At 39.9% G+C, this 23,831-nt stretch overlaps 2 protein-coding genes and 1 long non-coding RNA gene across 7 annotated transcripts; 1 reads left to right on the top strand and 2 right to left on the bottom strand.

The window, feature by feature from the left end:
- Positions 1–105: 105 nt before the first annotated feature.
- Positions 106–3,167, bottom strand: LOC140014544 (uncharacterized). 2 transcript variants are annotated; one of them, XR_011821322.1, is made up of 2 exons: positions 2,849–3,167; positions 106–309 (listed from the first exon to the last, which is right to left on the bottom strand). It is a non-coding gene; the product is annotated as an uncharacterized lncRNA (long non-coding RNA). The 2 variants fall into 2 exon arrangements; XR_011821321.1 differs by having other exon boundaries at positions 106–306.
- A 6,357-nt stretch (positions 3,168–9,524) lies between these two features.
- LOC140014687 (uncharacterized) lies at positions 9,525–10,541 on the bottom strand. The gene has a single exon (XM_072065777.1). The coding sequence runs from the start codon at positions 10,539–10,541 to the stop codon at positions 9,525–9,527; it is 1,017 nt and encodes a 338-aa protein (XP_071921878.1).
- Positions 10,542–12,513: 1,972 nt separating this feature from the next.
- LOC140014906 (replication protein A 70 kDa DNA-binding subunit B-like) lies at positions 12,514–22,774 on the top strand. 4 transcript variants are annotated; one of them, XM_072066583.1, is made up of 11 exons: positions 12,514–12,896; positions 13,019–13,220; positions 13,389–13,440; positions 19,599–19,772; positions 19,855–20,125; positions 20,204–20,413; positions 20,505–20,583; positions 20,679–20,808; positions 21,602–21,759; positions 21,836–21,956; positions 22,035–22,774. In XM_072066583.1, the coding sequence occupies exons 2-11, from the start codon at positions 13,183–13,185 to the stop codon at positions 22,452–22,454; spliced, it is 1,653 nt and encodes a 550-aa protein (XP_071922684.1). In that variant the 5' UTR covers positions 12,514–12,896; positions 13,019–13,182; the 3' UTR covers positions 22,455–22,774. The 4 variants fall into 4 exon arrangements, with proteins under 4 accessions (XP_071922684.1, XP_071922685.1, XP_071922683.1 ...); XM_072066584.1 differs by having other exon boundaries at positions 12,514–13,220; positions 19,609–19,772; XM_072066582.1 differs by having other exon boundaries at positions 12,514–13,220.
- The last annotated feature ends 1,057 nt before the right edge of the window (positions 22,775–23,831 follow it).

Here is a 23,831-nt window from a genome sequence, read left to right as displayed (position 1 = left end):
CCCTAAGGCGAACCAAAGGGTTCGGCGGACCGCCTGCCCAACTCTCGCCGGGACTCAGTCATACTTCAAGCAAATCCGAAATAAAACCACAAAAAAAAATCGAAATAAAGCAAGTCCGAAATCCAAAACTTAACGTGAAACTTATATGCATTTCTATCTCGAAAGGGAGTACAAATTCAAGAGTACAAAGGTTCTCAATTCTTCGTACATCCAGCCCGTGCCAACGCTAGGGCGAGAACCATTACAAAATTCAAAGATCTAAACTAAACTAGTCTATACAGAACTCTCGTCCTTGCTTGCCTTCCCCTGCTAAGGAAAACAAAACTAAAGGGATGAGTTAAAAGTTCAGTGAGATTCCAATCACATAATCAAACAATGAACTCAATACATTAACCATAGATAACCAATAATTCAAGTAACATTTACAGTATAAAGCAATAATACATTCATTAAAAGGATACGTGCTCACGAGGAGCCATTCGTTCATTCATTCATTCTCCTTTCATTCCCTTATTCTTCCAATCATTTGAAAATGCATTTTTGTAAGTAAAACCCCTCATTCGCATTGACATTCGTTCATTCATTTCATTCACCCCCTCCTGGACGTTGGCCAGACTCCACCAGACTTCAAGGTAATACTCGAGTATACCAAACATTCACCCAGGGTCACCATATCGCCCGACCGAGTCCGCTTCTGGCTTGAGTCGATCGGTAACGAAGAGCAGGGTCCAATTCAGCCAAAAGGCTTACATTCATGCACAAGTAACGTTTCAATCGTTCAATCATTGAAAATGTCACAATCATTTAGGTCGAGTGCGATAAAGTACACACTCGCCTAGAAAACTCTTTTGGCAATCATTGAGAGCACTTAACACATTATCAAATATTCACAATAAGCCATGTAGTCAAGGAAAATATAACAAACAAGGAACACTCACTAATTATCCAAATAATTTACTCTCGAGCGTCGGGTTTGTTTCCTGGCTCACAGCTATTTCCTGGGACAAGTTAATAATTTCAATGTAACTATATAATCCGTAGATGATCATTTATCATTCTTACATTATTATTTAAACTATTAAAATCAAGTTTGACCTTGAAATACAAATTTAACATTCTTCATATTTATTCATTCTTTTATTTTCGAAACTTATTGACTTTATTATTTTTAATCCATGAAACAAACCTATCTTCAAGTTTATAAACTTGTATAACCGTTCAAACCAATATACTTTCTTAATCCAATATTAATTATGGCTTATAGATACTCTATTGGTTCTCCTTTTAACAAGCCAAGGTCTAAGTTGTGTGCACTTTAAATTTTATTTCACTACACTAGCCTCTCAAATTTTATAGCCTTTAAAATATTTGTGAAGACAATATTAAATAATTAGAGGCCACTTTACGTATATAACTATCGTGAGTTTTTCACTCAATCGTCTTAGTTTAACTCTACTTATGGAACTAGGTATAGTCGTTAATTCTCAGAACAATCGTAGCTATCATTTATGAAAGCTTACGGGTTGGAAATTAGAAGAAATGCTGGTTAAAACTAGTTCCTCATGGCTAGCATCTTAGCAAGTGCATTCGGAAACAAAATGAAAGGCAACGAGAAAGGCAGCTTTGCCATCCTCTGGTATTTCGATCATAACTAGAGCTACACTTATCGGATTGAGGCAAATTTTATAGTGTTTCGAAGCTAAAATATAGACCTACATTTCTTATGAAAACATCGATACCTAGTTGTCACGTTTTCAAGGCCAAAATGGGTCGATCAGAAGCACAATCTGTTCCATTTCTTGGACAGCAACCAAAACTAATAACGTTACTTCAAGCTTTCGGCAAAAACGCTATTCTTTCACTTGCTTAAAGCTCTAAATATTTAAAGTACATTCAGTCCAGCATAAACCAAGACGAAGAGCATCTAGTTTCAACAGATTACTCAACCCAACAGCCACGCATAACAATCTGACATCAGCTAAGACATTGGACAACTAAAGCTTCCAGCAGTGCCGCAGTTTAATATGCAACATTTTTACCATAACTCCTTCAGTTTTAACTCCAGCTCATCATGCCAAATACAAGTATTAAACTACCGAGTAACTTTAGATATCAGATGTGAAAGTTTACAGAGAGGAGTTTGAAGGAAAAACTGATCAAAGGTTTAACTCTCTCTCTCTCTCGGCCTTGATAGAAAGCTTCGGACAGCAATCAATCTTTTAGCAAGAAATTCCTCCATTAACTACTTCATTTCATACCCAAATCTAACATGCATGCCGAAACTAAAATATTATGCAAAGAACTAAGCTTCAACGTAGGAGTTTAGAACCAAAATATATAAAGAAACTTGGACATTTCTATCTTTCCTCCTTCGGCCAGCATAGCAGAAACTTCCAACTATTTCCTTCAACCAAACTTAGCTTTTCTTAGCTACAATCCAACATGCAACCTTAATATTCAAGTGTACTGAATAACTAAGAGGTTTTTACAGAAAATTTTCTTTGTTTATGGGCTGCAACTCAACAACTCTCGGTTCCCTCCATTTCTGTCCAGTTCTCATCTTTTTCTCCTTTATCAGATTTCTCCTCTGTTAAAACTCATTATGCCTTGCTAAAACTAACATGCAGCTTGTATATATACTCATTTGTGCCAAATAAGCATAAGGTTATGGTAGATTCTCAACGTTATCATCCTAAGATATTAAAACAGTTACAACTTCTAGTTGCTGCAATTTCATAATTTCTGCATACGTTTCTCGCACCAGAACTAATTTCTTAGCTAACTCAACATATATAGCTCATGTTTAATGGATTAAACCAACTAAACAGAAAGTGGTTATAGCATTTACCTCTTCCTCATAGGTTTAAATGTTGCAGACTGCTTCGATTGCTATTCCAACTCCTCACTCGACCTCCCTGTTCCCTTTTGCCTTCGTTGGTATAGTTTCTTAGTTAGCTGATAGTGGAGCTTGCACTTTCTTTTTCCTCACTCGAGTCTGCTTTAGGAAGAAAAACAAGATAGGAAGACAACTTTTCTTCTCAACTCCCTCGGCTCTCTCTCTGGTTTATCTCATGGTAATAATAAGCAAAGTAATAAGTAGTTATATTCTTCTGGTTTTCTCTCGGCCTTATTGATTAAGGAGATCAGATTGTTTCCTTTCGGCCACCGCCCAGTTTTTTTTCTTTTAAGTTGCTCTCTATCTGTCACGGCTTATTTAGCAATTTGGTGATGCATTCCCTTCCTGGCAGCTGTCTCAACTCACCGCTCCAATCTCAGTTAAATCCTAACCTCCCACCACTTGGAATTTAGCAGTTAGCATTCGGTTCAATGAAATGTATTCCTTTCTCTTGGTTGGTTTCTAAATTCTGATAATTTGTGTGATGGCCGCATGGTAATTAGTCTAGACTTTTAAGGTTAGTTTGGTCTTTTAGTTGTAGTTTAATTACTCTCTAAAGCCTAAATTTTATGATTTCATGTATGAACTCCTACTTCATTCGTATTTTCGGGAAAATTTTCTTACATTGGTTTTGACACATTTAACTTTAAGAAAACCTCATTAGACATGTACTTGTTAAATTTCTAGTGTATAATACGTGTCTAGTAACATTCGCAATTAATCACAATTTACGATATGCACATCATATATTTATTCAATTCGTAAAATTTTTCTGTATCATTCTAGAATATTTCCTAAATTCTCATTATTCCTGTACTCTAGGTTAATTTAGTCTTTAACATTATTTCATCTATTTTACTAAATCTAAAATTCAACCTCAATTTTAAATTTTATAGGAATTCAATTATGGATTTAATTTAACCATTCATTTGTTACACATACTATTTCTAACAACAGATTAAATGAAATAAGTTCAAAGTGTACATATAAACTTTCGAGTTCTCACAGAAGACTTAAATTCATGACTTCAATTTTTCCTTCTTATAGAGAGGGACAAGAGAGTGCTAAGGCTAAGAAGCCACACTTGTTCATTTCCCATATTTGAAGGGTGACTCTCCTAACCTAATCAAACAAATGGACTAACCTATTTCTATTTCCTAAATGAAATGCAAGTCTAAATGACATGTTTCGCGCACATAGGGGTAAGGGAGATAATATACAGAGAAAATATCATGCAATATGAGAAAAGACCCTAAAAATAAAAAACATGTATGAAATGCGATAAATGTCACGCAAAAAATGTGATACTATCGCGAGACAGCCTGGAGGATCTAGTATTGGACTAACCCATTTCTACAAGTCTTCACAAACATTGGCTAGTGAGAAATCGAGAAGAAAAGCCACAACTAGCGTTGGACTAGTGCGGTGACGTCATGCATTTATTATAACTAAATAAATCATATAAAGTATAATTAAAACAATTACACACATAATGCACATAAAGCACATAACACATAAGCATAATTTTTAGATGCAAAACCTTAATGAAAGCGAGTAAACACGTAAACACACAAGCAAATAAATGCAAATAAAAGCCTAACTATTACATTTAGGGCCCTTTTTTTTTTTTGGCGAAACCCCAATGGGGGAGGGTAGCCAACCCTAAATTTTATTCACAAACGGGAGAGTTACAAGAATAAAAAATAGAACAAAGACTGGAGTAAGCGAGGGCATAGCCAATCAAACCCTAAATGAGCACCTCACGAAGCCGAGGTACTCCGTGACGATCCAGAAGAGCCTCTCCTCTGACCCTGAGAGGCAGGGCCGCGTCTGAGACGTAGACGCGCTGCCCTCCCAATTGCAGAGAAGCCAATGCATCCGCCACCGAATTGGCCTCACGAAAGACATGGTGAAGGGATGCACCCATCCGCTGGACCAAATGTCTGATTTCTCGCAGTACGATATACACCGGTCACTTGGACCCCATATCCGAGCAAACTAGTTGAACAAGCGCCTTTGAGTCTGACTCTACCGTCAACGCCCTCACCTCGCGATCTGCACATAACTGGAGACCATGCAGGAGTGATTGCGTCTCCGCTTCCAACATATCTAACTCTCCGAACTCCTTATAATAGGCGAAACACACCTTCCCACAGTGGTCACGCAGGACCCCTCCCCCAGATGCCCTGCCGTGTAGGACACTGGCATCAGTGTTAAGCTTGAGCCACCCCGGTGGTGACTTTTTCCAAGCAACGGGGGCAACATCTTTATCCCGCCTAAAGGGGCCTCCAAACCTTGCCCATGGACAGTCCCGATCCCCTGCAAAGAAGGTCCTAGAGAATGCATGAGACGTACCCATCTGATCCAAAAACTACTCGATCCGGAAGATCACTTGGGCCGGATTGGCCGAAGCTGCTTCAAATCTTGCTGAGTTTCTGCTCTTCCAAATAAACCAGAGAACCAACAAAGGGACCAGGACCCGCACATGTGTTGTTGACACTTTGGAGTGAGAGAAGAACCAATGGGACAACATAGCAGGCACGCTGTGCACGGTAAACGGGAGAAGACCGAACACTTTGAGAAAGTGGTCCCACACCGTCCTAACCACAATGCAGTGCAGGAACAAGTGAATGACAGTCTCATGAGCCCGGCGGCAACAACTACACCTGGAACATAATGTAACCCCCTTACTCTACGCACACTGTCAAGAGGGATCCAATGGCGCACTAGACGCCATGCAAAAAAGGAAACTCGTAAGGGCACGATCGGCCCCCATACATAGCGATCAATCCACGATGTATGACGTCTTTGACGGATATCCTCCCATGCGAAAGCCACAGAGAAATCACCGTTGTGTGATGGTACCCAAACCATGGCATCATCCTGTTCAAGGAAGAAAGGAATGCTAGTGATCCGCTGCACCACAAAGTTTGGCACCCACTCCTTGAGCCGAGGAACATTCCAGCCATGAGCTGTGTAGAACTCTGCCACCAGGGCATGAGGGGGATTGGTGACCCCCACCACTAGCGCTAGAGGGAGATCACCATACCAGGTATCGTACAGAAGTCGACTAGTCCCTTTCCTAAGCACCAACGAATTCGCGTCTCTCATCAAAATCTCGGACTGCTAACAGTCGTCGCCATGACGCCGGGGGATGATCCACCACAGCGATTGACGGGTGGGAGTCCTTAATGTACTTACTGTGCATATACCCAGCCCATATCGAATCATTTCTGCGTAACTGCCACCACGACTTGCAGGCGAAGGCCTTTGCCGACTCAAAAAAAGAGCGAAACCCCAGACCCCCTTCTTGAACAGGAAAACATAACTTCTCCCACGTCGCCCAGTGCATCCTCTTTGAATCAACATTTGAATCCCAGAGAAATGAGTTGCAGATCCTGCCTAGGGCCGTCACCACGGTTTTGGGATGGCAAATTGCCTGAAGCAGATACAGAGGAATCAAGCCGAGCACGTGCCGAATGAGGACAATCTTACCTCCCGTACTCAGAAGTTTAGAACTCTAATGGAATAGGCGTGCTCGTAGCTTAGCCAGTAGGGGATCGAAAACTATGGTGCCCATCCTTCCACGGACCAGGGGAACCCCTAGATATTTTACTGGAAAAGATTGTCTATGAAAACCCAAGGTAGCCTCCACCAACCTAATGTGATCCTCCAACATGCGAGCGGGTGTAAGGAGAGTGCTCTTCCCCGCATTTACCTTCTGCCCGGAATGTTTTTGATAGAGAAGGAGAAACTCATGCAGTACTATCAGGGACGGTTCCGAGCACCAAGTGAAGATGATTGTGTCATCAGTAAAAGCCAGGTAGGGAACCGTGGCACCAGCAGACACAAACCTTCTGTCCTTATGGTAAAGTCCAAGCTGTTGGAGACCCCGCCCTAGGAACTCTGCTACAAACAAAAAGAGCACAGGCGACAAAGGATCCCCCTGACGCACCCCCCTACTAGACTTATAAAAGCTAGTAGGTTGGCCATTGACCAAAATCGAAAATCACGAGTTAGATAAGGTCCTGAATAGGAGATCTACAGTGACCTCTGAAGATCCAAAACTCCTAAGCATAAAAAGAAGGAAAGGCCATTCCACTCTGTTATACGCTTTCTCCATATCGAGCTTGAGCACCAAATTCGGGTGGGCTAGTTTCCTATCCAACTCCATCACTAGCTCCTGAGCCAGCAAGATATTATCCATAATGCCCCTTCCTGGAACAAACCCCGTTTGTCACGGCGAAATGAGTTTGGGTAGTAGACCCCCCAGCCGATTTGCCAGTATCTTCGATATGATCTTGGAACTCATGTTACAAAGGCTAATTGGCCTGAAGTCCTTCCACTGGCATGCCCGCTCCGTCTTTGGGATCAGTACAAGTAACGCACTGGAGAAGCCCCTGGGCTGCTGCATTCCCTTAAAAAAATCCTGCTGATAAGAGTTTATTTTACGTATTTTTAAGTGCATTTTATTAGTTAATTTTGAGTTGATTATTTAGTTTTATAAATAAAATAAAGAGGTTTTTGGTAAAATTATATATTTTTTGTAAAAGTGGATAATATTACATTTTTAGTGATTTTAATGGTAAAAACTTCATTTTTATGCAGGAATGATGATTCAATCACCAATGGATGTCAAATGAGGTGAAAAGTAGATAATTGGTGATGAATTCAAGTGGTAACAAGAAGAATGAAGTGAAAAACGTTCAAGTGAGGAAATGCAATACAAGTCAGTTTTGACACTCTTCGGTATTTCGACCATATCTGGAGCTACACTTATCGGATTGAGGTGATCTTTATACCATTTTAAAGCTAAGAAAGAGATCTACAATTCGTATGAAGACATCGAAATCCAATTCTGCCATTTTTATGGACAAAAAGTCAGAATACAGAAGCTGCATTCTGTGGTCGGAAGTTAAAACAGAAGTTTGACCAGGTGATAGTATTTCGATCATATCTCAGGCTACAAAGCTCCGATTTAGATGATTCTTGAAGCATTGGAAAGCTAACTCAAAGAGATAAAACTTTTGTGTTTTGCACAAAAGCTAGTTTGGCCTTTATCATGGAGAAAATCGCAGTTGAAATAAGGTCAGAATGAAAACGCGAGTATACAAAACGCGAGTTGATGCCGCGTTTTGTGTAGCGCGTTTTATAGCCGAAATTCTGCAATTTGACTCAGCCATTTCTCTTGTATTCATACCACTTTCCAACTATAAGATGCAAGGGAATTCGGTGCACATGCTTCAGAAGACAAAAGGGCAAGAAAAGTAGCTTATTTTCAAGTCAAAAATATTGGTTTTTGACTATGCTAACAAAGTGGAGATTTGGGAATCAAAGGTTAGAATTTGACTTGGAAAAATAGAGCCTTTGAGTAGTTTTTATGCAGAGACATTGAGGGAGGTCTGGACATCTAGACGTAGCTAGTATTCTCACTAAAAAGCATAGTCTCTCTAGCTAGGTACTTGCAAGGGGCAATTGAGGTTTCATCTTGTAATCATCTAAGTTCAAGACAAAGGAGATTTTTGGAAGGCTTCACCATATCTTGGCTAAGACTTTCTTTACTCTTTTTGTATTTGTAATTCATGATGATTTACATTAATAAAGTTATGAGTGTTTCATCATTCATGAGTAGCTAATTTCCTTTATCTAGGGAGTAGATGAAGCTTATTGCCAAATGATATGAAGTGATTGTGATTTATACTTGTTATGTCTTGTATTAACTTATCTACTTGTGTGTGTTGGATTACTTGTTGTTGCTTGATCACCAACAGCAGGTTTATAGTTATTTTTACTCATTGAGAAATGGTAAAAATAATGGAATGACATAAGTAGAGCTTGAGTAGTATATTCATGAGAATAGAAATACATTCAAGTGGATAAAATCTATATTTCAGGTATGCACAAGACAGATTTAGTATTTTCCAAGAGATTAGGAAAAACTAATTTGTTTTAACCCATTATTATCATGAGAATGTGATTTTGGTATTGTTGAAAATGAATCCTTGATTAAACAAGAGTTGTAACAAGTGTTAAATTCATTCATTTTAGATCTTTTGTGTCATAAGTGAAATCTACATCCCTAGATCTTAATATTTAGTGAATTCTACTCCTTTTGTGAATTTGCATTTATCTAGTTAAGAATTTTTGTAGTTGGATTAAATTCTGAAATTTCTGCTCAAATTTATTGTGAGTCTAGATAATAGAGTAAATTAGTATCTAATAATTGTTTTAATTGCTCCTCGTGGGATCGACCCGATACATACCCAATATTACGATTTTGGCTTGTATACTTGCAGTAAAACGGGTATAATTTGGAATTAAACTTGCACTTAAAGTAAAAACCCGTCACCTGCACTGCCCCAAGTAGATCATCTTTGATAATCTCCCAGCACTGTTGAAAGAAGCCCGCCCCGAACCCGTTCGGCCCCGGAGCACTACTTGCATCCATAGAGAAAACCACTGTTCGGATCTCCTCCAGGTCCGGTAAATGCCGCAACCCCGCGTCCTCTTCCGCCGCAACTCTAGGCAACTCTAGGGGCAGAGTGGGAGGAGGGATAAACCCACTGGATTGGAATAATGCTGAGAAAAACCATACTGCTGAATCTTGTATGTCGCTCGTGTCCTGAATCTAGCCCAGAATTTCATCTTTAATCCGCGTGACATAGTTAGCGTTTCTCCTCTGTTTGACCACGGATTGGAAGAAGAAGGTGTTCGCATCCCTCTTCTTGATCCACCGAAGCGCTGCCTTTTGATGCCAGAACTCGCATTCCACTGACAATTCTCTTAGATACATGGCCCTTGCCTCATGTAAACGGGTCTTTGAGGAAACGTCTCCTCTTGAGTCGAATTCCGCCTCCCGTTGTTTGTATGTATCCTCTGCTGACTGAACTCGAGCAAATATATTCTTGAACTCCTCCTTGTTCCACTTTCTTAGCTGAGTTCGAAGGGACGACAACTTGGAGTGGAAAAGGTGCATCCCGACTCCTGACCCCGACCCTTGCCAGACTGTTGATACCGTTTCCCGGAATGTGAGGTGTCGATGCCACATGTTTAGATACCTAAAAGAAGGCCGAACTGACGCCCCCGACCCCGCTTTGATCAAGAGTGGCGCATGATCGGACCGACCACGAGGAAGGTGAGAGACTCTTGTGACTGGGTATTCTGCCGCCCACCGGGCATTAATGAGAGCCATGTCCAAACGCTGCCAAACCGTGCCATTCGTCCAAGTAAAGGGACACCCATCAAAGTCAACCGGGGAAAGCCCGCACGCAAACATGGATGAATTGAACTCGTCCATGTTATTGTCATTAGCTGGACGCCCCCCTCTCCGCTCTTCCGAGGATGCTATCACATTGAAGTCCCCAGCTATAATCCACGGCTCACTCCTCCCCATACTGAAATCCTTTAAGCAACTCCAGATGGGTCGTCTCCCCACTCTAGTGCACTTAGCATAGACCGCCGAAATAGAAATAGTCTCGCCTGACTGGAACGTGAGTCTACCATGCACAACCTGCTCCGCACCCTCTTGAAAAGAGATCTTAAAAGTCCCGCTCCATAAACACCACACCTTGCCGTTTAAGAACGAGGTCTCGTGGTCCAGCTTAAGCCTTCTACGGACCGTGTCTAATTGCTTAACTTCAGCCATGGGCTCCAGAAGAAAAACCAAGGAAATCTTATGGTTCTTGCAGAGTTTATGTAAATGCTTAATAGAGTCAGAGCGCGAAGCGCCCCGTATATTCCAAACAATGAAATTAATTGGATTTATCATAGGAACGAAGGGGATACTTAGCTTGAGACGAAGCTGACACTTGCGTGCGTTTGCCCTTAGGTCTGCCCACCTTCCTCTTGAGGTTCGCACCTTGGATGTCCTTCATGTCATGTTTGGCCTCCTCTCCAGAATTAGAAGGAAGCCCCGCCTGGGTGGCTATCTCTTGGTGAAAAAATTGTAACTCCTCCAATGTCACGTGTGTCTCTCCTAGACTCCCGGACGACATCCGACGTCCCCATGCTTCTCCCTGCGGATGAGAAGACGTTGGGGATGGGGAGGCGCGATCAGCCTCTAACGTCCCAGCCAACCCACAGCTTTCCCCTAGCGTACTAAGGACTTCAAAGCGATTGCCCGTGCCGCTCCTTTTTCCCTCCTGCTCTGCTACCAACGCTTGAAGGGGCACTGGCATTGGCGACGGACATGCCTGTGGGGAATGCTGGGCTTCCGACACTCGATGCTGCTCCACCTCGTGAGAAGGTTCCTGCCGGCAATCCTGTGCAGGAAGTTCAAGCGCCACAGCTGCCATGTTGTCATGCATTGCCTCATTCGCTTGGGTCTCCATCTGCGGTTGGGTTGCAATCCCTGGAGTCTGGTTCTGCCCGTGAGGAAGCACCGCGTCCCGCAGGGGCAAAGGAGGTACGGCCATGGCCTCCCTAGCGGCAACGTTCTGAGAAATGCCACTGTCGTGTGATTTGGCCAGTTTGGGGACAAACACTTGACGGTTGGACTGGGCTGGCACCGGCTGGGCCGCAGCGGACAAAGGCTTAGGGGGACGCAGGGATGGGTTTTTTATATAGCGCTCCGCCTCCACATGTCCAAATCTATTGCAGAAAGTGCAGAAGGCCGGCCACCCCTCAAACTCCACTGGTTGCCAAAAGCCAAAATCCTCATCTCCGATCCATATGCGCTTGGGTGGCGGCCTGGAGACGTCTAGTTCGACCAGAACCCTGGCCACTGACGGCACCGCAGATCCGTCGTTGCCGCGGCAATTCGCAGCAGCCTTCCCAACGTCGATGCAAGTTTGGAGAGTTGCGTCTTGTGGAAGAAAGGGATGGGAAGCTCTGGGAAAGTGACCTAGACAGGGGCCACAGCAATCTCCTGGTTTGCTCTGAAGTCCAGCGACCACTTTGAGACTGTCATGGGCGAACCATTGATATACCAGAGCCGACGCAAAAACAGTCTCGTGTAATCTTCTTGAAGGGTAGGGCGCATGATTTGGGTCCAACAGACCCACAGAGCAGGAGCCTTTCAAGCCCAAGGATACGAAAAACTTACGTATGAGATCCATGGAGGGTCGGCGTACTCCGAATCTCCCTACCAGCGCATGGCGAAAAGGTTCCGCCAGGCGCAGCATGTCCCCTCCGATCATCCGCAGTGCAGGCTCTCCTCGAAAGGAAGAGACTACTCCAACCTCCGCACCCGCATCTGGCCGGGCAGAACAGACAGCCGCTACAAAGCTCCTGGGCGCTTGAGCAGAATTGGCAGCGGAGGGATCCACAATCTGGTGTCCAGGCGGCGTGGAGGCCGCCATGGCCAACAAGCCAAAACAGAAACCCTACGCCCGTCTTTTTTCCTTTACACTTGGGTGGTCGTCAAAGCTCTTCACAGTAGTTAGAAGGACTTCACATTCAGGTCCTATACATATATAAGAAAATCTTCGTTGTGCAAGAAAGCTTTAAGTTTCAACCGCCCTTTTTGGATATCGTTGTCAATTGAGTGGACAACTGGACAAGGTAGAGATGTTGAGCTGATATTGTACAAGTTGTTAATGCAATGATTGGTGTTAATATGACTATTTTATCCATGATGCTTGCAACGTTATCACCCATTGTAGTCTGCTCTCCTCTTATTATTTTGATGGGTCCCTTTCTTAATTGCTTAGGGGCTCATATTACCAAATGAGCCCATATGTAGAATACTAATTCCTAAATAAAATGCACCAGTATAATCCTTCGTATGCCAATCCTGAAGTGGCCGGTGCTAAGCTTAATTACACAGCACTGAATAGGCACTGAATAAGGGACCTCAGTAATCAAATCTAACATTAAATGGTCAGACCCCTGTTTCTCTTCCTCTGCCACCCAAAACCGTTTTCTCATTTGCCCCTTTGCAAATTTCACCGAAGCCCCTTTGATTATTGGTGACTATTATGAGAGGTTTTTAATTCAACTTCCACCAGTTTCACCTCCCTCTGTTAAACGGTCTCTTAATTTCTCCATGTTTGCCACCCATGTCAGTTTCTGTTCCTCTTATTATGTTGGGCTTCTTTAATTCCTTGGCTGATTAGGTTTGATTTCCGCTTATTTGCTTCTTCTTCCACTTTATTCCTCTTAATGGCTCTAATTATTAAACAGCCACCAGATGAAGTATTAGCTCCCCCACGTTTTCCACCTATGGCTTTCCTCCTCCTTCCGCATTTGCTAGACGCATAGCCTTCCATCTTCTTCCGTTTCTCTCCTTTCCTTCTATGATTGGTTGGTGTTAAATCTGTTGCTACATATAGCTGTTTCTCTGTGATATGTTTGGTCGCCGATATGGAATTTCCTTGGAATTGAGGTGAGATTCGTATACAAGTAATTTTACCCATTTGATTTTGGCTTTTGCTTTCAAAAAAAGAATTACCATGCTTTCTTAGACCTGATGTGTTTGTTCTCATCTGCATCCTTCGTCCGTTTATTAATTCCGGCCTTTCATACCAAGTTAATTATTTTTTTTGTCATGCAGGCTCAAACTCTTCTCATCAAGATCAAGTTTTATCGGTTTCTTTTTAAAAAAGGTTAGTTCATTTTCGACCTTTCTCCAAACTTGCTGGAATAGCTGTTTTGTTTTTTTTAAAAATGATTTTGTGGACTGTGTTTATCATTGAATTCATGCCTGCTTGGAAATCTCCGTTAGTTTACAATTTATGCTTGTTTGGCAATCTTCTTTTGTTTACATTGGATTTGAGTATTATGTAGTACAGTTAAAAAATCTTTTGCTCTTTCATCGCTCATAGATTTCATGACATGTGTATATACATGAAAGCATAAGCAATTAGTATTGTAGTTGTTCCTTATTTTAAAAGAGCTGCAGTTCATTCGGTAGCAAAAAGTGGTTAATATTTGTAGGCTGAATCTGTGCTGAAGTATACTACAAATAAGCTTGTGTCTTAGGATTCATTCTTGTGTCTTAGGATTCATTCGAATTGTTCAAGTTTGTGTAAACCTCAAGTTCCAACCACTTTTGTTAGTTGACCCAACATTTCCATAGCAACCCACTATGAATCGAAACATTGATCCTTCTAAAATGTTCGACCGAAAAGCTCGACGTAACGAAAAGGCTAGACAAAGATATGCCTCTTTAACTGAGGAGCAGAAAGAAATCCAACGGAAAAAACGCCGTGATACCTATAAAAGTAAAAAAGAAAAGACAAAGACTACTTTTACCTCCTCGTTAGTATTGAGAGGAAAAGGTATCGCGCTGTATATACTACATTATAGTGAATATTTAGATGCCCACCTACCTCTATAATAACTCCCAACAAGTATGGCTGTAAACTAAACTACCTTTGCCTGTATCTCTATGCTCAGATGATGAGCACACCAGTAATAAGCAACTGTTACAGCAGGCTTTTCGCATTCAGGAACCTAACTGTGGTCATAAGCACCACAGTGAGGCAGGTTATTTTTGTAATCCCTTTTCCTTTAGGCTATTGTGATGTCATATAGGCATAACATTTTCACAATCTATTTAGTTCCTGGAGACAAAGTTGAAGGTAATCGAAGGCAGAAGGAGCATGTTTCAGAATTTTCAACATATCACAAAGGTGAACCACATAGAATTAAAAACATTTTTAATTCACAAATATCCAAAGATATATTAAAAGAGACCTACAAAATATGTTAGTTAACATCCTGTGGAAAATGTATAGGTTCTACTTCTACAGCTCGACGGATAAAAAAGTGTCAGCATTCTAAAGCGACCCAATCTTCAGGTTTAGTTATTGTTTCCTACTGCTAAGTTTAATTATTCTTTCCTCTTGAAACAAACATTACCAACCGAGATTTCTCCCTAGCTACTAGCTAAAAGTGATCACCTTATTTGCCAATATTGTAGACCAACCACCCATCTGCAACTCTTGCTATAGCTTGCTTTCTGAAGCAATGGAGGATCTAACAGGTTAGCTAACAAACTGATCACCATTGTTGATCATATAACAGTGGCGATCCCATTGACAAAAACTGATCACCATTGCATAAATAGGATATTCAGTTGAACCTAAACGTTCAAGAGAAGCTAAACATATGTCAAGACGAAGGTGTAAACAGAATTCAGGTTTATTCCTTCTACATAATAAAACAAGTTGTAAAACTTCAACATATTAAAAATCATATTAATGACATTTTTGATCCATTCATGTAGTTAAAAGCTGTGGGGAAGACCAAAATGCTTCGATTAGGAAACAAAACAATGTACGCAAACAACATAAAAGGGTGGTGACGGGAATTGAGGCATTATCTTCGATAAGCTTGGAAGCTGATAGATTACCAGAGCAACAGAATTGCAAGTACTGCGGAGCCAAAAAATTTTATTCTGAGTCTGCAAACTTTTGTTGCTCTGATGGAGAAGTAGTCTTAGAAGAGAATAAAATGCCAGACATATTAATAGAGCTATTTACTGGTGAAACTGAAGAAGCAATTTGTTTCAGAACCTATGTAAGAACATACAATAGTATGTTCGCTTTCACCTCTTTTGGAGTTAACTATGATAAATCGCTTTGCCAAAGAAGAAACGGAATATATACTTTCAAAATTCAGGGCCAAACGTATCATTTTATAAATCAATTGATTCCCCATGGAGGATCGGGAATGTTTTTGCAGTTATACTTTCATGATACTGAACATGAAATCGCAAATCGATTGGCTTTTTCAACAAAACTAACTGAGAGCATAGTGGTGAAACTCATGGAACTCATGAAAAGTAACCCTTATGCCTGCTTTTTCCGAAGCCTGAGACATGTTCCAGACTTGAACAATTATCAAATAGTCCTGAAATCTTACTGTCAAACTGATCAGCGAGTCTTTAACAAGCCAACAGTATCCCAAGTAGCTGCACTGTGGGTTGAAGGTGAAAACTCACAGGACAGCTATGCTAGACACATTCAAGTATACACAAAAGAGGGTCAAAGCCGTAGAATTCAATATTACTATGGCTGTTATGATCCATTGCAGTATCCACTTCTATTTCCCTTTGGCGAAACAGGGTGGCAACCTGGAATTCAGAGATCTGGCACTGGTAATCCAAAAAAAAGGAAAAGGTCAGTTAGAAATCATCAACAGACTGCAACTTTAACAAGCTTCAGATCTGCCGAAGATATAATAGAATCAGAAGAGAAAGGTTAGTTGTTTTTAAATATAATACAAATTTTATGAATACAATTTTAGTTTACCAAATGTAAATTGAAGCTTAAAATTTTTTGAAACAGCTTTCAAAAACTTTGAGAATTCAAAGGAGAATGTGTCCATGCGTGAATACTATGCATATAGGTTCCAGATGAGGGAGAAAAATAAACCAAGTATTCTTAATACTGCCCGTGCATTTCAACAGTATGTAGTGGACATGTACGTAAAAATTGAGAGTCAAAGGCTTGATTTTTTCCGGCATAGGCAACAACAAATTAGGACTGAGCAATTACAGGGTGTCATGGATTCTGTAGTTGAGGGCCAATGTAGAGGTTCAAAAGTAGGGCAACGAGTAATTTTGCCAGCATCTTTTATAGGAGGTCCTCGTGATATGAAAAGAAGGTATGTTGATGCTATGGCCTTAGTTCAAAAATTCGGAAAACCTGACATTTTTTTAACAATGACTTGTAACCCATCATGGCCAGAAATAAAAGAAAACTTACTGCCCACTGATGAGTCTCAAAACCGTGTTGATCTTTCTGCTAGAGTTTTTCATGCCAAATTAGAAATTTTAAAAGAAGAGTTGTTTAAAAAAGAGGTATTGGGTAAAGTAGCTGCTTACACCTATGTTGTTGAATTCCAAAAACGTGGGTTGCCGCATGCACATTTCTTAATAATTTTACACCCAGCGTCTAAATTATATTCAACGGAATCCTATGATCACATAGTTTCTGCTGAGATTCCAGACAAAAAAGAGCATCCACACTTGTTTAAAATGGTTCGCAAGCACATGATGCATGGTCCTTGTGGCGACAAAAATGCAGATAATGTGTGTATGCAAGGTACAACAGTTAAAAAATGCAAAAATCATTATCCTAAACAGTGGGCAGAAAAAACTACACAATCTGAAAATTCTTATCCAACATATAGGCGGAGGAGCAATGGAGAAAAGGTAAAAGTTCGAGGCCATGAATTGGATAATAGATGGGTAGTTCCATATAATCCTTACTTGTTAGCAAAATTCAATTGCCATATGAATGTTGAAATTTGCTCAACAATAAAGGTAGTCAAGTATACTTATAAGTACATATATAAGGGACATGATAAAATACACTTTGCTGTGAATTCAGATGACAGATCTAAAGAGATAGATGAAATTAAGGAGTACCAATCAGCAAGATGGGTTTCTCCTATTGAAGCCATTTGGCGAATTTACAGATTTCCCTTATTTGAAACACATCCTGCTGTCATTAACCTTCAGCTACATCTTGAAAATTACCAATCTCTGACCTTCAAAGATGATGCTGATCTTAGAGATCTTTTGAAAAGTAAATTTGCTAAGAAAAGTATGCTAACTGAATTTTTCCATATGAATGCTACTGATGAGAGAGCCAAAACATTGAAATGCACATACAAAGAATTTCCTGAACATTTTGTGTGGAAACCTGGTAAACGCATATGGGATATTAGGCAACAAAGAGGTTCAATAGGCCGAATTGTTACAGCAAATCCAAGTGAGGGTGAGAGGTACTTCTTAAGATTATTGTTATTGAATGTAAAAGGGCCAACATCATTTGATGACCTGAAAACTGTCGATGGTGTTTATGTTAATACCTTTAGAGAAGCAGCAATAATGAGAGGATTATTTGAATCCAATAACCCTCAAGAGCAGTGCCTAGAAGAAGCAGCTTTATACCACATGCCATATAGCTTTAGAAGACTATTTGCTACCCTATTAGTTTACTTCACTCCTGCTGATCCAAGAAGTTTATGGTTAAAATTCAAAGAATCTATGTCAGAAGATTTCAATAGAACTTTGAATTTGTCAAACGATCAGGTCCAACATAAAGTTCTCTATGAGATTAGCAAGTTCTTAGAATCAATGGGAAAAAACATTAATATGTATGGATTAGTACCACGAATCTTAAAGTTTGATGAAATGGATAGAGGTACAAGAGACACAAATTCTGAGCTAAACTTTAAAGTCAATGAAGAAGATATTGCTGCTATCTCTAAATTAAATGAGGATCAAAAAGTAGCATTTGATACTATCATAGATGCTGTTTTTATACACAGCAAAGGAAGTTTCTTTATTGATGGGCCTGGGGGAACAGGGAAAACATTCTTGTACCGTGCACTACTAGCTGCAGTTAGATCAAAGGGATGTATAGCTTTGGCAACGGCCTCTTGTGGAGTAGCTGCTTCTATCTTACCTGGAGGTAGAACAGCCCACTCACGATTTAAAATTCCTTTAGACATGAATCCTAACAACATGTGCAAAGTAAGCAAACAAAGCTCATTGGCAAAGTTATTACAGCAAGCCAAATTGATCATTTGGGATGAAGCGCCTATGACACATAGAGCAGGAATTGAGGGAGTAGATCGTTTACTTAGAGACCTAATGGATAACTCTGAATTATTTGGGTCAAAAGTGATGGTATTTGGTGGTGATTTTAGGCAAGTTCTGCCGGTAGTTGTAAAAGGGTCAAAATCAGACTTTATCGAAGCTAGCCTTGTAAAATCTTATATTTGGCCTCATCTGCAGAAATTAAAATTGAAGGAAAACATGAGAGCAAGATTAGATCCTGATTTTAGCAAGTACCTTCTTCGTATAGGTAATGGAACAGAAAACACAGTTAAAAATGAAAGTATTCACATCTCTCAAGCATTGCTTCTTCGCTATACAAATGAAGCAGAATCCATAAATCAATTGATTACAACTGTCTATCCAAACTTCAACATATTTTCTGAAAATACATACTCATTAATTAATAGAGCAATTTTAACTACAAAAAATGATTTTGTAGATCAGATCAATGAAAAATTGATACAGGAATTTCCCGGAACCCCATTTGACTATTTAAGCAGAGATAAATGTTTAGATAATTCGCAGCAAGCAATTTTAGAGGACTTCATGAATAGCCACACTCCAAATGGTTTTCCTCCACATCGATTGACATTGAAAGAAAATGCACCAATAATGTTGTTGAGAAACATTGACCCACCAGAAGGTCTATGTAATGGAACAAGACTTCTATGCAAATCACTTAAACACAATATTATAGATGCAGTCATAAGTTCTGGTGAATTTGCTGGGAAGCAAGTATTTCTACATAGAATTTGCTTTCGTGTTGAAAATGACCCTAATTCTCCTATATCTTTTGAACGAATGCAATTTCCTATAAGACTTTGTTTTGCAATGACCATTAATAAAGCTCAAGGGCAAACTTTAGATTATGTTGGCATTTATTTGCGAGAACCTGTTTTTTCACATGGGCAGCTGTATGTTGCATTATCTAGAGCTAAAAATAGCAAATCTGTTAAAATTTTGATCACACCTCCTGTATATGATTCAAGTTTAGATTATGTGACTCCTAATATAGTTTACAAGGATGTATTGCAGCTATCTTGTCAATAATTCCAGTACTCTGTTATATGTAAATAGCAAATAAAGTACCAGTAAATGTCTTAGTAATATATTATATTTAAATTCTATGAACTTACTACTTCGGAGTGTAACTCTTGTCTTTGGAATCCTTCGATTTTGTGGTAGTTGTCTGCAGCACTCTTCAAACGTCAAAAAATGGAAAGCAACCTGGTAAACTTCACAGAACTCCAACCTCTCATGGACAACTGGACTGCCATTGTTCAAGTGATTGAAAAGCAAAAGGTTCAGGTTTCAAGAAATGGAAAACGCTACCAAAAGTTGGTGTTTGTTGATAGTCAGGTAATATAGCTTATCATTGCATACTTTGGCACTATACACAACTAATTAATTACCATAGCACTTACTGTATTCAAAATTACAGGGTCAAACTGCTCAAGCTCTAATTTATGCTGGAGATATAATGTTCTTCAGGAAGTACTTTGAACCATATCGAAGATATTATGTATCGAATGCTAGGATTCAAAATGTGTTGCCAAGGTACAGTACGTACCCAAATGAGTGCTCATGGACCATTGACAACTCCACGCTTGTCCAAGAAATCGATGAAGTGGACCCCCCTCTGATACCTAATGTGTTTAACTTTGCTGACTACGATTCAGTTTATCAGCACATTGACACAACTGATGAAATAGGTACCATTCCTGATTTACCTTAACATATAATTTACATAGTCATAGTTACACTTTTTAATATCAAACTCTGGTTATTAGATCTTATTGGAATAGCAATTCACGTGCACCCGAAAGCAATCAGAGGTGGAACACCAACTAGGGATATCATTCTTACAGATCACATGTCGCACCCAATGGTACTGACCCTTTGGGGAGAGCATGAATCAGAAGAGGGACAAGACATAGCTGATATGATCCACACCCAACCTGTGGTTGCAGCGCTTCGAGTCCGAGTGACATCTTACCATGGTACGTACTCTTTTAAAAACCATTTACAAAAATCCTAAGTTGACTGAAACCAGAAAAGGAAAAACTTATGTTGCTATTGTCAACTTTGTAGCCATGCATCTATCCACCAAATTCTCCAGCAGCATACTAATCAATCCTCCAATTCAGCAAGCCAATGACCTGCGTAACTGGTAACTTTACTTTAAAATAGTTACATTATAAATTATTCAACATTCATTACCAAAAAGGCTTACTATCCTTTACATTACAACAAATAAAATATTAGGTGCAGTCACAATCAAGAGGAAATCACGCGTTTCATTGCTGAGCGGACTTATGGTGATCGTCTCAAACTCCTACCTGTACCAGATGATGACAGAGTTATAACTATCAGCGATCTCACAGCTGTGGTTGAGGTACATATACAACTCACTCACAATCCTTTATTTCTGCATGCATGCCAACAGCCAAAAAGTCTGTAGTCTCTTCCATTACAAAATTGGCTTGTGGGTTATCGAATTGGATTATACTGACTACAAGCTTGAACTACCATTCCCTACTCTCCTGATTGATTGGTAATGAGATTTGAATGTTTTGGGCAAAAATGTCTTCAGTTTAGTTTTCATTGTATCTGTACGTTTTTGTAGAACTAATTAATGCTCCCTTTCATTTGGTTTTTCCGGATATACGGGCTTTCATCCAGTAATTTTGTCCTCGTTAATGAAATTAGTAGCTCCTGTTTTCCCATTTTACCCAGTAATTTTTTATTTACTTGTTTGTCCCATTTCTTCGTATTTTTGCATCTCTGTGACTTTGTAGGTGGAATTTCGTGTTTTAATGCTACTGCGTAATTACCATTTTTTCCCCTACTCATTATCTTACTTGTCAAATTGTACTTTCTCTCTTGTGAACCTCACTGTAGCGTAAAGCTTTTTAATTCTTTTTAATTGCTTGATGGATTCTATAGTTTTATTATGAAACTCTCGCCCATGTGAAATTCAAGAATCATATGCTTTGCATTATCTTTTATAAGAGGGTCTTCTGGGCCTAATACAATTCTTGCCTGGCGTACTAGATGTTAACAAATGGCTTAACACAATAGGTTAACAGTGCTACAAAATTGATTATCTACTTTGACTTCTATTACTATTAGCAAACTTGGTATACTTGTCCGAGCCTTTGTAATAATACAATGCTCATTCATTGCAGGCAAGGCCCTATTGGATTAGAGGCATACCAAAACTTCTAGATAGAAGTCAAAAGCTATGGTACCATTCATGCCCCCACTGCTACAAATACATCAGAGCAAGGCCAGATTGCGAGATCACCTGCACTTCATGCTACCAGCGCATCCGTCTCACTCCACGGTAAACATATACCTTAATCTAATATTAACAACCCCTGCTGCCAAAAAAGCTTCTAATAACATGAACCCAAAAACAGCTGCAGACTAACAGTGCAAATTAGTGATATGAGTGGTGCTATAACTCTTGACCTGAGTGGTGATGATGCTGAACAACTCCTCCCATTCTGCATAAGTGACATCCAAAAGCAAGAGCAGCAGGTACATTCGAACTCAAAACTACTTTGCAACATTCTGCTCACTTCAAATAAATACTTAAAGTCTCTATTCTTCCTACAGGGAAATGTCCAGTACGCCACTATAGCAGATTTCATCAAGCAGAAAAACTTAGTTTGCTTGGTCAAGAAATCAAATACAATCCACAGTTCCAGGAGCTCAGAAAAGTACAATGCCATAGTTGCCCATATCAACAATGCTACTGCAGAAGAAAACTATGTCATCAGCAAATATATCACCAACTACAAAGCTACAGCATCCACTTGGGCAGCAGCACAAGAAGAACATTCCAAAAAGAATGTTACCGACATGGCTGAAAATATGGCAATAGAAAAAGTTGATAGCATAATGGAAGGAGAAACACAAAGCAAAGGAGTGGATCAACTCAGTCCTTCTAACACAGAAGATAAGAAGAAAAAGGCAGCAGTTGCAGCAGCCCCAATGAAACTCAGAGTCAACCCCACTAAGAAACACCGCACCTAAACTGCCAAAGCCCATCCTTGAAGTTATATCCTTTGCGAATGGATCTTCATTATTCCTAAGTACTACTACTTTAACGGACAAACTTGGCTGAACTTTTCCTTTATCTGTTCTATGTAAATAGAAGTATCTAAAATAAGACTGTTTCAAATTAGGTTAAGTGCAAGGTGGTCTATTATACCTTCTTAGAAAAGGAGCCACTGAGCATTTAATCTAAATCTGAAACTATCATTGGGCCTATATCCCTGTCCGTATGGTCATGAACTCAAACATCCTGATCTAAGCTATGGTTTTTTATAATACTATGATGTGGTTCTCTATTATTTTCGTACGGCTTCTCAGTTACAACTTCCATCTTTTCTCTCTTCACTATTATTTACGAAGGTTAGATAGATCTCACCAGAACCAGAATAAAGAACGAAAAGCAACAAACTTGCTCAACTAAAGGACACCTAACACTAGTCAAGTCATTCACATGTCTTGCTTCCCTTTTTTGCAACAAAAAGCAAAGATTAAAGTTATTAAAACGCAGCCAAGATTAACCAAAAAACGCAGCATGCATAGCCAAGATATCAAACTAAGCAAATAAGCAAGAATCCAACGCTCAGGTTTAGAAGATTTGATTTCGCATAAGAGTTGAAATGAACAAGAAGAGGGTTTGGAATTACCCCTTTGCTGCCTTTGAAGTCGAAACCTCAGTAGGAATCCATAGGGAGAGGGTTGAAATTCACCAAAATTTGAAAGAAACAGGCTGCAGGCTTTGGTGAAGGAGTGTGAACCTGGGGACTTTGGGCTCGGATTTGAAGGAGTTGTGGTGGTATTTTCTGAAAAACTTCAACACGAAACTTCCTCCACTACCAACGCAGATTATCTAGAAAAATAAATATTCCCAAAATAAGCACTGATGAGTTCGAAAAATGGCATGGAATTTCCCTGAATCTCCAACCCTGGCTCACCTTTCTGCAGCAAATTTTTGCACTTTTTTTTTTCTTCTTTTTCCTCTGTTTTTCTCTCTTTTCTCTCTATTTTTCCTTTTCCGTCACCCTATTTTCAATCCTTCATCTTGGCTGCGTTTAGGACCTTTTATAGCTACAAAATCCCCCCCAAAACCTAGAACTAAGGGAGGAGATTGGAGCTGCATTTTTTGTGGCCATTTTAAGCCATTAGATGGCTTCTAATCCTAGATTTCTTGGTGTTTTGGATCAATGCCAAGTGGCCTGTACTAGAGTCATTGAATGGAGGAAAAAAACGGAAGAAAATGAGTGGAAAATGGACGAAATGGTGCCTGCAAATCCCTGGTACTGTTGCTCCTCTTCTTCGTACGAAGAAGAGGAGAAATCCAGTGAATTTTCCCTTTTTTTTTCCAAAAATTGCAATTTT

This window comes from Coffea arabica, chromosome 9e (genome assembly GCF_036785885.1).
Source record: "Coffea arabica cultivar ET-39 chromosome 9e, Coffea Arabica ET-39 HiFi, whole genome shotgun sequence".
In the NCBI taxonomy this organism is placed as follows: Eukaryota; Viridiplantae; Streptophyta; class Magnoliopsida; order Gentianales; family Rubiaceae; genus Coffea; species Coffea arabica.
This window is presented reverse-complemented; position numbering and strand designations above follow the sequence as displayed.

Bases quoted from the DNA above. Each gene is read 5' to 3' on its own strand.
- LOC140014687 (XM_072065777.1), bottom strand. From the start codon at position 10,541: ATGGCTGAAGTTAAGCAATTAGACACGGTCCGTAGAAGGCTTAAGCTG.
- LOC140014906 (XM_072066583.1), top strand. From the start codon at position 13,183: ATGTTTGGTCGCCGATATGGAATTTCCTTGGAATTGAG. The intron at 13,221-13,388 runs GTGAGATTCGTA...TTTGTCATGCAG, and splicing joins GGAATTTCCTTGGAATTGAG to GCTCAAACTCTTCTCATCAA. The intron at 20,584-20,678 runs GTAACTTTACTT...ATAAAATATTAG, and splicing joins GCCAATGACCTGCGTAACTG to GTGCAGTCACAATCAAGAGG.